The sequence below is a fragment of the Bos mutus genome, chromosome 4 (assembly GCF_027580195.1).
Source record: "Bos mutus isolate GX-2022 chromosome 4, NWIPB_WYAK_1.1, whole genome shotgun sequence".
NCBI lineage: Eukaryota > Metazoa > Chordata > Mammalia > Artiodactyla > Bovidae > Bos > Bos mutus.
Genome location: NC_091620.1, coordinates 69,943,971 through 69,956,858, shown reverse-complemented (window position 1 = coordinate 69,956,858; position 12,888 = coordinate 69,943,971). Strand labels below are relative to the sequence as shown.

Genomic DNA, 12,888 nt, shown 5'->3' with positions numbered 1-12,888 from the left:
ATTCTTTTTAATGGCTGAGTAATACTCCATTGTGTATATGTACCACAGCTTACTTATCCATTCATCTGCTGATGGGCATCTAGGTTGCTTCCATGTCTTGGCTAGTATAAACAGTGCTGCGATGAACATTGGGGTACATGTGTCTCTTTTTCCTTCTGGTTTCCTCAGTGTGTATGCCCAGCAGTGGGGTTGCTGGATCATAAGGCAGTTCTATTTCCAGTTTTTTAAGGAATCTCCACACTGTTCTCCATAGTGGCTGTACTACTTTGCATTCCCACCAACAGTGTAAGAGGTTCCCTTTTCTCCACACCTCTCCAGCATTTATTATTTGTAGACTTTTGGATCGCAGCCATTCCGACTGGTGTGAAATGGTACCTCATAGTGGTTTTGATTTGCATTTCTCTGATAATGAGTGATGTTGAGCATCTTTTCCTGTGTTTGTTAGCCATCTGTATGTCTTCTTTGGAGAAATGTCTATTTAGTTCTTTGGCCCATTTTTTGATTGGGTCATTTATTTTTCTGGAGTTGAGCTGTAGGAGTTGCTTGTATATTTTTGAGATTAGTTGTTTGTCGGTTGCTTCATTTGCTATTATTTTCTCCCATTCTGAAGGCTGTCTTTTCACCTTGCTAATAGTTTCCTTTGATGTGCAGAAGCTTTTAAGGTTAATTAGGTCCCATTTGTTTATTTTTGCTTTTATTTCCAATATTCTGGGAGGTGGGTCATAGAGGATCCTGCTGTGATGTATGTCGGAGAGTGTTTTGCCTATGTTCTCCTCTAGGAGTTTTATAGTTTCTGGTCTTACATTGAGATCTTTAATCCATTTTGAGTTTATTTTTGTGTATGGTGTTAGAAAGTGGTCCAGTTTCATTCTTTTACAAGTGGTTGACCAGATTTCCCAGCACCACTTGTTAAAGAGATTATCTTTAATCCATTGTATATTCTTGCCTCCTTTGTCAAAGATAAGGTGTCCATATGTGCGTGGATTTATCTCTGGGCTTTCTATTTTATTCCATTGATCAATATTTCTGTCTTTGTGCCAGTACCAAACTGTCTTGATAACTGTGGCTTTGTAGTAGAGCCTGAAGTCAGGTAGGTTGATTCCTCCAGTTCCATTCTTCTTTCTCAAGATCGCTTTGGCTATTCGAGGTTTTTTGTATTTCCATACAAATTGTGAAATTATTTGTTCTAGCTCTGTGAAGAATACTGTTGGTAGCTTGATAGGGATTGCGTTGAATCTATAAATTGCTTTGGGTAGTATACTCATTTTCACTATATTGATTCTTCCATTCCATGAACATGGTATATTTCTCCATCTATTAGTGTCCTCTTTGATTTCTTTCACCAGTGTTTTATAGTTTTCTATATATAGGTCTTTAGTTTCTTTAGGTAGATATATTCCTAAGTATTTTATTCTTTCCGTTGCAATGGTGAATGGAATTGTTTCCTTAATTTCTCTTTCTGTTTTCTCATTATTAGTGTATAGGAATGCAAGGGATTTCTGTGTGTTGATTTTATATCCTGCAACTTTACTATAGTCATTGATTATTTCTAGTAATTTTCTGGTGGAATCTTTAGGGTTTTCTATGTAGAGGATCATGTCATCTGCAAATAGTGAGAGTTTTACTTCTTCTTTTCCAATTTGGATTCCTTTTCTTTTTCTGCTCTGATTGCTGTGGCCAAAACTTCCAAAACTATGTTGAATAGTAATGGTGAAAGTGGGCACCCTTGTCTTGTTCCTGACTTTAGAGGAAATGCTTTCAATTTTTCACCATTGAGGATAATGTTTGCTGTGGGTTTGTCATATATAGCTTTTATTATGTTGAGGTATGTTCCTTCTATTCCTGCTTTCTGGAGAGTTTTTATCATAAATGGATGTTGAATTTTGTCAAAGGCTTTCTCTGCATCTATTGAGATAATCATATGGTTTTTATTTTTCAATTTGTTAATGTGGTGTATTACATTGATTGATTTGCGGATATTGAAGAATCCTTGCATCCCTGGGATAAAGCCCACTTGATCATGGTGTATGATCTTTTTAATGTGTTGTTGGATTCTGATTGCTAGAATTTTGTTAAGGATTTTTGCATCTATGTTCATCAGTGATATTGGCCTGTAGTTTTTTTTTTTTTGTGGCATCTTTGTCAGGTTTTGGTATTAGGGTGATGGTGGCCTCATAGAATGAGTTTGGAAGTTTACCTTCCTCTGCAATTTTCTGGAAGAGTTTGAGCAGGATAGGTGTTAGCTCTTCTCTAAATTTTTGGTAGAATTCAGCTGTGAAGCCGTCTGGACCAGGGCTTTTGTTTGCTGGAAGATTTTTGATTACAGTTTCAATTTCTGTGCTTGTGATGGGTCTGTTAAGATTTTCTATTTCTTCCTGGTCCAGTTTTGGAAAGTTGTACTTTTCTAAGAATTTGTCCATTTCTTCCACGTTGTCCATTTTATTGGCATATAATTGTTGATAGTAGTCTCTTATGATCCTTTGTATTTCTGTGTTGTCTGTTGTGATCTCTCCATTTTCGTTTCTAATTTTGTTGATATGATTTTTCTCCTTTGTTTCTTGATGAGTCTGGCTAATGGTTTGTCAATTTTATTTATCCTTTCAAAGAACCAGCTTTTGGTTTTGTTGATTTTTGCTATGGTCTCTTTTGTTTCTTTTGCATTTATTTCTGCTCTAATTTTTAAGATTTCTTTCCTTCTACTACCCTGGGGTTCTTCATTTCTTCCTTTTCTAGTTGCTTTAGGTGTAGAGTTAGGTTATTTATTTGACTTTTTTCTTGTTTCTTGAGGTGTGCCTGTATTGCTATGAACTTTCCCCTTAGGACTGCTTTTACCGTGTCCCACAGGTTTTGGGTTGTTGTGTTTTCATTTTCATTCGTTTCTATGCAAATTTTGATTTCTTTTTGATTTCTTCTGTGATTTGTTGGTTATTCAGCAGTGTGTTGTTCAGCCTTCATATGTTGGAATTTTTAATAGTTTTTTCTCCTGTAATTGAGATCTAATCTTACTGCATTGTGGTCAGAAAAAAATGCTTGGAATGATTTCTATTTTTTTGAATTTACCAAGGCTAGCTTTATGGCCCAGGATGTGATCTATCCTGGAGAAGGTTCCATGTGCGCTTGAGAAAAAGGTGAAATTCATTGTTTTGGGATGAAATGTCCTATAGATATCAATTAGGTCTAACTGGTCTATTGTATCGCTTAAAGTTTGTGTTTCCTTGTTAATTTTCTGTTTAGTTGATCTATCCATAGGTGTAAGTGGGGTATTAAAGTCTCCCACTATTATTGTGTTATTGTTAATTTCTCCTTTCATACTTGTTAGCATTTGTCTTACATACTGTGGTGCTCCGTGTTGGGTGCATATATATTTATAATTGTTATATCTTCTTCTTGGATTGATCCTTTGATCATTATGTAGTGACCTTCTTTGTCTCTCTTCACAGCCTTTGTTTTAAAGTCTATTTTATCTGATATGAGTATTGCTACTCCTGCTTTCTTTTGGTCCCTATTTGCATGGAAAATCTTTTTCCAGCCCTTCACTTTCAGTCTGTATGTGTCCCCTGTTTTGAGGTGGGTCTCTTGTAGACAACATATGTAGGGGTCTTGTTTTTGTATCCATTCAGCCAGTCTTTGTCTTTTGGTTGGGGCATTCAACCCATTTACGTTTAAGGTAATTACTGATAAGTATGATCCCGTTGCCATTTACTTTGTTGTTTTGGGTTCGAGTTTATACACCCTTTCTGTGTTTCCTGTCTAGAGAATATCCTTTATTATTTGTTGGAGAGCTGGTTTGGTGGTGCAGAATTCTCTCAGCTTTTGCTTGTCTGAAAAGCTTTTTATTTCTCCTTCATACTTGAATGAGATCCTTGCTGGGTACAATAATCTGGGCTGTAGGTTATTTTCTTTCATCATTTTAAGTATGTCTTGCCATTCCCTCCTGGCTTGAAGAGTTTCTATTGAAAGATCAGCCGTTATCCTTATAGGAATTCCCTTGTGTGTTATTTGTTGTTTTTCCCTTGCTGCTTTTAATATTTGTTCTTTGTGTTTGATCTTTGTTAATTTGATTAATATGTGTCTTGGGGTGTTTCTCCTTGGGTTTATCCTGTTTGGGACTCTCTGGGTTTCTTGTACTTGGGTGATTATTTCCTTCCCCATTTTAGGAAGTTTTCCACTTTTATCTCCTCAAGTATTTTCTCATGGTCTTTCTTTTTGTCTTCTTCTTCTGGAACCCTATGATTGAATGTTGTAGCGTTTAATATTGTCCTGGAGGTCTCTGAGATTGTCCTCATTTCTTTTAATTCTGTTTTCTTTTATCCTCTCTGATTCATTTATTTCTACCATTCTATCTTCTAATTCACTAATCCTGTCTTCTGCCTCTGTTATTCTACTATTTGTTGCCTCCAGAGTGTTTTTAATTTCACTTATTGCATTATTCATTATATATTGACTCTTTTTTATTTCTTCTAGGTCCTTGTTAAACCTTTTATTGCATCTTCTCAATCCTTGTCTCCAGGCTATTTATCTGTGATTCCATTTTAGTTTCAAGATTTTGGATCAATTTCACTATCATTATTCGGAATTCTTTATCAGGTAGATTCCCTATCTCTTCCTCTTTTGTTTGGTTTGGTGGGCATTTATCCTGTTCCTTTATCTGCTGAGTATTCTTCTGTCTCTTCATCTTGTTTAAATTCCTGAGTTTGGGGTGTCCTTTCTGTATTCTGGCAGTTTGTGGAGTTCTCTTTATTGTGGCGTTTCCTCACTGTGTGTGGGTTTGTACAGGTGGCTTGTCAAGGTTTCCTGGTTAAGGAAGCTTGTGTCGGTGTTCTGGTGGGTGGAGCTGTATTTCTTCTCTCTGGAGTGCAATGAAATGTCCAGTAATGAGTTATGAGATGTCTATAGTTTTGGGGTGACTTTGGGCAGCCTGTATGTTGAAGCTCAGGGCTGTGTTCCTTTGTTGCTGGAGAATTTGCTTGGTATGTCTTGCCCTGGAACTTATTGGCCCTTGTGTGGTGCTTGGTTTCAGTGTCGGTATGGGGGCATTTGATGAGCTCCTGTCAATTAATGTTCCTTGGAGTCAGGAGTTCCCTGGAGTCAGGGTTTGGACTTAAGTCTCCTGCTTCCGGTTATCTGTCTTATTTTTACAGTAGTTTCAAAACTTCTCCTTCTATACAGCACCATTGATAAAACATCTACATTAAAGATGAAAAGTTTCTCTACAGTGAGGGTCACTCAGAGAGGTTCACAGGGTTACATGGAGAAGAGAAGAGGGAGGATGGAGTTAGAGGTGACCCAAATGAGATGAGGTGAATCAATAGTGGAGAGAGTGGGCTAGCCAGTAGTCACTTCCTTATGTGCACTCCACAGCTGGACCACTCAGAGATGTTCACGGAGTTATACAGAGAAGAGAAGAAGGAGGAAGGTAACAGAGGTGGCCAGAAGGATAAAAGGGGGGAATGAAAAGGAGGCAGACAGATCCAGCCAGTAATCAGTTCCCTAAGTGTTCTCTACCATCTGGAACATACAGAAATTCACAGAGTTGGGTAGAGTAGAGAGGGGTTAGGGAGGAGACACAGGCGACCTGGTGGAGAAAAAGGAGAGTCCAAAGGGAGAGAGAGCAGTCAAGCCAGTAATCTCACTCCCTAGTGAAAAATGGGTCCTAAAGATTGGGTCCTTAAAGGTACAAAATTGGTAACAAATACATAAAAGCAAAAATTAAAAATCTAGAGTAGAGTTTGGAATTTCAAAAATACGATGTTAAAGAAAAGAAGAAGGAAAAGAAAGAGAGAAGAAACGAACAAACAAAAACAAACAAGGTCGCGAAAATTATAAAGAAAGTACAGGTACAAAATTGATAACTAATACCTGAAAGCAAAAATTAAAAATCTACAGTAGAGTTTGGAATTTCAAAAATACGATGTTAAAGAAAAGAAGAAGGAAAAGAAAGAGAGAAGAAACGAACAAACAAAAACAAACAAGGTCGCGAAAATTATAAAGAAAGTACAGGTACAAAATTGATAACTAATACCAGAAAGCAAAAATTAAAAATCTAGAGTAGAGTTTGGAATTTCAAAAATACGATGTTAAAAAAAAAAAAAAAAGAAGAAGAAGAAAAATAAAGAGAGAAAACAAACAAACAAATAATGAACAATGTCACAAAAATTATAAAGAAAATACAGGTACAAAATTGATATCAAATACCAAAAAGCATAAATTAAAAATCTAGAGTAAAGTTTGGAATTTCAGATACACAGTGTTATATAAAAGAAGAAGAGAAAGAAACAGAGAAGAAGAAGAAAAAAAAGTCACAGAAATTATATAAAAAAAAACTATAGGTACAAAATTGATAATATATACCAAAAAGCTTAAAATTAAAAATCTAGAGTAGAGTTTGGAATTTCAAAAATACAATGTTAAAGAAAAGAAAAAAAAAACAAAAAAAAAAAAAAACAAGGTCAAAAAATTATAAAATATATATATATGAAGTTTGCTGAAGAAGAAAAGAATAGGGTCTTTTTTTTTTTTTTGCAAAGTAATAGGTTATAAAAGTGAAAATTAAAGGAACAATAGAGGACTTAAAAAAAATTTTTTTAATTAAAAAAAAAAAAAAAGAAAGAATGATCGTAAAAATTACAAAAATATATCTAGGACTTTTTTGGGTTTTTTTGTGGGTGTTGTGGGTTCAGTTCATTTTTGGCTAGTTCTTTGGTCAGATTTATATTTCTCAAGATCTATAGGCCCCTTCCTATGTAGTCCGTAGTAACCACAGGGTTTTGATCTATTGCCTGTAGCTTCCAAGGCGTTTCCCTCTGTTATATCTTCTTCTGTTTGCTAGTCTCTTCAGTATCTGGTTTCCGCCCTGACACAAAGGGCACGGTGGAGGACACTTTTTTTTTTTTTTTTTTTTTTTTAGGCTTACTTGTTCAGTCACGCTGTGGGGAGGGAGGAGGATGCTGCAAACAAATAACACTGGCGTGGGCTCGCAGTGCCTCAGCCACCCTGGGTCTGCCCCCGCTCACGGCGCGTGTAGCCTCCCTGTCCACACTGCTCGGCTCTAGGTTGTTCCGCCGGGAACAATCCGAGGCTGGCCCTGGGCTGCATGCACCTCCCAGGTCCAAGCCGCTCAGCTTCAGGCACTCGGGTAGTCCTCAGAGGCGCAGACTCAGTTGGGCCTGCGTTTTGTGCTCTTCCCAGGTCCGAGCAGCTCAGGTGATGAGGTGTTTGGCAAGCGCCAATGCTGCGACTTATCGCCTCCCCGCCACTCAGTTATCTGGGTGTAAAACTGGCGCACCTTCTCAGGCAGATGTTGACCGTCCAGACCCCCAAGAAGTTTTAGTTAGCAAAGAAGCCTGTTTACAGTTTTATAGATAATGTCTCTCTGGGGCTGCGATTGCCCCCTTCCGGCTCTGGCTGCCTGTCACCGGAGGGGGAAGATCTGCAGCCGGCTATCTCTGTTCAGTCCTTTGTTCCGTGCGCGGGCCTGGCGGTCTTAGGTTAGGGCTGGCTTTTCGCGTGGTAGATATCCCACAGTCTGGTTTGCTGGCCCAAATTATTTCTGGCCAGATTCTTACTCTCAGCGATGCAGCCCACGCCGCGCCTCCCTGCCCAGCCCCGGCTTGCTAATGGCAGATGCAGGCGTCTGCGCTGCTTCTCCGCTGGGGGAGTTACCGTAGGGCTCGCAATCTGCGAGTTTTAATTGTATATTTATTTTTTCTCCCTGTTATGTTGCCCTCTGTGCTTCCAAAGCTCGGCACAGATTCGGCAGTGAGAAGGTTTCCTGGTGTTTGGAAACTTCTCTCTTTTTAAGATTCCCTTCCCGGGACGGAACTCCGTCCCTCCCTCTTTTGTCTTTTTTTTTTGTTTTTAATATTTTTTCCTACCTCCTTTCGAAGAGTTGGGTTGCTTTTCTGGGTGCCTGATGTCCTCTGCCGGCATTCAGAAGTTGTTTTGTGGAATTTACTCGACGTTTAAATGCTCTTTTGATGAATTTGTGGGGGAGAAAGTGTTCTCCCCGTCCTACTCCTCCGCCATCTTGGCTCCTCCCTCCTCCTCTGCCTTTTCTAAATCCAGCTTGAATATCTGGAGGTTCACGGTTCATGTATTGTTGAAGCCTGGCTTGGAGAATTTTAAGCATTACTCTACTAACACATGCTAAGCTAAGCTAAGTCGCTTCAGTCGTGTCCAACTCTGTGCAACCCCATAGATGGCAGCCCACCAGGCTCTGCCATCCCTGGGATTCTCCAGGCAAGAACACTGGAGTGGGTTGCCATGTCCTTCTCCAATGCATAAAAGAGAAAAGTGAAAGTGAAGTCACTCCGTCGTGTACGACTCTTAGCGACCCCATGGACTGCAGCCTACCACGCTCCTCCATTCATGGATTTTCTAGGCAAGAGTACTGGAGTGGGGTGCCATTGGAGATGAGTGCAATTCTGTGGTAGTTTGAGCATTCTTTGGCATTACTTTTCTTTGGGATTGGAATGAAAACTGACCTTTTCCAGTCCTGTGACCACTGCTGAGTTTTCCAAATGTGCTGGCATATTGAGTGCAGCACTTTCACAGCATCATCTTTTCAGATTTATATATCATATATTATATCATGGAAATACATATCTATATATACATCACATTTCATCTATTTATCTGTTGGTAGAAACTTACGTTGTTTCCATACCTTGGCTACTGTAAATAATGCAGCAGTGGACAAGAGGGTGCAAGTATCTTTCCAAGTTAGTATTTTCATTTTCTTTGCATAAATACCCAGAAGTTCACAGCTGGATCATATGGTAGTTCTTTTTAAGTTTTTGAGGAGCCACCATACTGTTTTTCATAGTAGCTGCACCAATTTACATTCCTAGTGTACAGGGTTCCCTTTTCTCCACATCCTTGCCAACACTCATTATTTCTTGTCTTTTTTGGTAATAGAATTTCTAATAGACATGAGGTGATATCTCATTGTGGTTTTGATTTGCATTTCTCTGATGACCAGTTAGTGCCCACTGCATGAAAGAATAAAGTATGGCAGAAAAATTTTCAGTGTTTTACCTACATTGATAGTCTGAATAATATAGTTAAATTCCCAATTCCACCCCTTTTAAACTCCCCACATTGATTTTCCTGCCTTTAAAACGCCAAGGTTGAGAACACATGCGTTTTCCCCGTCTGGGTTTTGCTACGTATGGTGACAGCCATGTTGCCCCAAACCATAGCTTCCCGTTGAGCACGTGTCACAGCAGCGGCCAGTCACACCAGGCTTTATTGGCACTTGCCCCCCAGTCGGCTGCAGCTGGGTCCCTTAGAGCCCTGTGGATGACACCTGCAAGCTGCAAGGAACAAAGGAAGTTAGAGGGAAAGGAAGTGACAGCAAAGCACCTCGGCCCATTGGTAGCTCTAGTTTTGATCTGTCTCATTGGATACCTCTGCCTCCTCGGATTATAAGGATTAAAGACAATCATGCCTGTGAAGTAGTGTTTGGCACAAAGTAAGTGCTCAATAAACACTACGTAATACACATCACTTAGCAGTAAAGATTACTTAACAAGTTACTGAAAGGCTTGAAATAGATCACTTCAATCATTAGTTGTTCCAGTGTAATTCTAATTGATGCTATTATTTCTTCAATTCCTCATGATCCATGTTGATGCTGGATTATGCCTTTCATTTCCCTTATTCCATCTTTCATGAAATGGTGGGCATCCTGCATGGAAGAAGCATCTGACTGGAACTGAGGAAGCCCAGGCTCTCATTGTGGCTATCACTCTATAGCACTGATTCCCAGCTAGAGGGGAGATCTTGATCCCCAGGGGACATATGATAAAGTCTGGGGGCATTTGTGGATGTCACACCTAGGGGGAGGGTGCTGCTGATATCAGGTGGGCAGAGGGTAGGGTCGCTGTTAAACATCTTACAATGCAGAGGATAGTGCCCCCTTCCCAGCGAAGTGTTACTCAGACCTAGATTTCAAAAGTGCTTAAACCCTGTTCTACAGCTTGGTGAAATGGGCAAGCCACCTCATGTTTTGGACTCAATCTCATTTATTAAATGAAGGTTGAGGGATGAAAGAGGTTGTTTATAGTTCATTCTAGCCCTAACATCCCAGGATTCCAAAGAAATATTTTAGGACTGTTGTTCCAGAAATCTGGCATTCCCCAAGTGACTGCCAGGCCCTTCTTTTAAAAACTTTTTCTGTACTATAAGTTATGATTTCAACACATGGAGAGAATGCACTGTATATCTAATCACTGAGCAATTGGTATTTACATTGGCTGTTGAGCTAAAACATATTAAACCATTTCACTCATGTTTCCTTGCAACGGTGCTTCAGCGGAGCCCATTGAACAGATACTCACCCACGGCCCCGTTGTGCAGCCTGGCAGACAAACTGGCTATAAGCCTTTCACATGCTCCAGGGAGCACCTGAGGTCCCGATGCTGAGGCAATTTCAACACAGTTGTGCAGCTGATATTCATCTAAATCCTGCTTGCTGCAGAAATTCTTCAGTGAGTTGATTCGTGGAATAAGACCAAGCTTTTAAAATAACGAAAAAAAAAAAAAGATTTCTGTTCATAGTAGGATCCTGTTCAAGATTCCAGTTATTAAAATAATTAGATCTATGAGAGTCATAGTTGAAAAGAGACTCAATTTCATCCTTTTAATTGCGTGCAACTGAAGATTTTAAGATTTTCAATTTATTTAAGAAATCTTCAACTAAATATTTACATTTGTTGACTTATGGCAAAGAAAATAAGCCTTTACCTTTTTATTATTATACTTTTTACGTGCTAATCAATTTGTCTTAGATTTGAAAGATTGCTAACGAGACTACTTGTGATGTAATGACAAGTTCAGCTTAGGGATTTTCCTGGTGGTAGAGCGGATAAGAATCCACCTGCCAGTGCAGGGGCACAGGTTTGATCCTCGTTCCGGGAAAATCCCACATGTCACAGAGCAACTAAGCCGGTGAACCACCACTACTGAGCCTGCACTCTGGAGATCAAGAACTGCGAGTACTGAGCCCACACGCCGCAAAACAAATAATTAAAAGATTATGACTTAGATGGTGCACTCTGTAGTATTACTCTGGAACTCTAATTTCACAAAACTCTCCTCTAGAAAGTTTTGTCTTTTTCTATGGCTGATTCATGTTGATGATGTTTGGCAGAAACTAACACAATACTCTAAAGCAATTATCCTTCAATTAAAAATAAACACATTAAAGAAGAGAAAGTTTTGTCTTTTTCAGTTACACATGAACAGTGCTATTCTACATCAAACAATCTGCCTCTTGGGTGACTTGCAGTGCAGATTAACATCTTAGACCTCTGAGAAGTACTGCAAGAAAGTTACCTTTCTTTTTACTGATTTATAGTTGATTTATAATGCTCTGTTAGTTTCAGGTGTACAGTACAGTAGTTCAGTTGTATATATATAAAAGAATATATATTGGAGTAGGAAATAGCAACCCACTCCAGTATTCTTGCCTGGAAGATCCAATGGGCAGAGGAGCCTGGCAGGCAACAGTTCATGGGGTCATAGAGTCAGATATGACTGAGTGCACGCACACATACACAAGAATATATATACATATATATGTATTCTTTTTCAGATTCGTTTCCCTTACAGGTTATTACAAAATATGGACTTTAGTTCCCTGTGCTACACAGCAGGTCCTTATTGTTTATCTGTTTCATGTAGTTTGTATCCATTAATCCCAATCTTCTAATTCATCCCACCCCATTCTTTTCCCCTTTGATAACTATAAGCTTGTTTTCTGTTTTATTTGACAGAATGTGGTCCACTGGAGAAGGGAATGGCAAACCACTTCAGTATTCTTGCCTTGAGAATGCCATGAACAGTATGAAAAGGCAAAATGATAGGCTACTGAAAGAGAAACTCCCCAGGTCAGTAGGTGCCCAATATGCTACTGGAGATCAGTGGAGAAATAACTCCAGAAAGAATGAAGGGATGGAGCCAAAGCAAAGAGAATACCCAGCTGTGGATGTGACTGGTGATAGAAGCAAGGTCCGATGCTGTAAAGAGCAATACTGCATAGGAACCTGGAATGTCAGGTCCATGAATCAAGGCAAATTGGAAGTGGTCAAAAAAGAGATGGCAAGAGTGAATGTCGATATTCTAGGAATCAGCAAACTGAAATGGACTGGAATGGGTGAATTTAACTCAGATGACCATTATATCTACTACTGCGGGCAGGAATCCCTCAGAAGAAATGGAGTGGCCATCATGGTCAACAAAAGAGTCCGAAATGCAGTACTTGGATGCAATCTCAAAAACGACAGAATGATCTCTGTTCGTTTCCAAGGCAAACCATTCAATATCACAGTAATCCAAGTCTATGCCCCAACTAGTAACGCTGAAGAAGCTGAAGTTGAACGGTTCTATGAAGACCTACAAGACCTTTTAGAACTAACACCCAAAAAAGATGTCCTTTTCATTATAGGGGACTGGAATGCAAAAGTAGGAAGTCAAGAAACACCTGGAGTAACAGGCAAATTTGGCCTTGGAATAGGGAATGAAGCAGGGCAAACTAATAGAGTTTTGCCAAGAAAATGCACTGGTCATAACAAACACCCTCTTCCAACAACACAAGAGAAGACCCTATACAAACACCAAAATCAGATTGATTATATTTTTTGCAGCCAAAGATGGAGAAGCTCTATATAGTCAGCAAAAACAAGACCAGGAGCTGACTGTGGCTCAGACCATGAACTCCTTATTGCCAAATTCAGACTTAAATTGAAGAAAGTAGGCAAAACCACTAGACCATTCAGGTATGACCTAAATCAAATCCCTTATGATTATACAGTGGAAGTGAGAAATAGATTTAAGGGACTAGATCTGATAGAGTGCCTGATGAACTATGAAATGAGGTTTGTGACA

The 12,888-nt window shown here is 39.3% G+C and overlaps 1 protein-coding gene across 1 annotated transcript in view; it reads right to left on the bottom strand.

The window, feature by feature from the left end:
• The window catches only part of LAMB4 (laminin subunit beta 4), a 119,639-nt gene that overhangs the window by 48,347 nt on the left and 58,404 nt on the right, over nucleotides 1-12,888 (bottom strand). Inside the window, 3 exon segments of the mRNA XM_070369606.1 lie at nucleotides 9,172-9,249; nucleotides 9,252-9,314; nucleotides 10,341-10,518. Coding sequence (XP_070225707.1) covers nucleotides 9,172-9,249; nucleotides 9,252-9,314; nucleotides 10,341-10,518 — 319 coding nt within the window.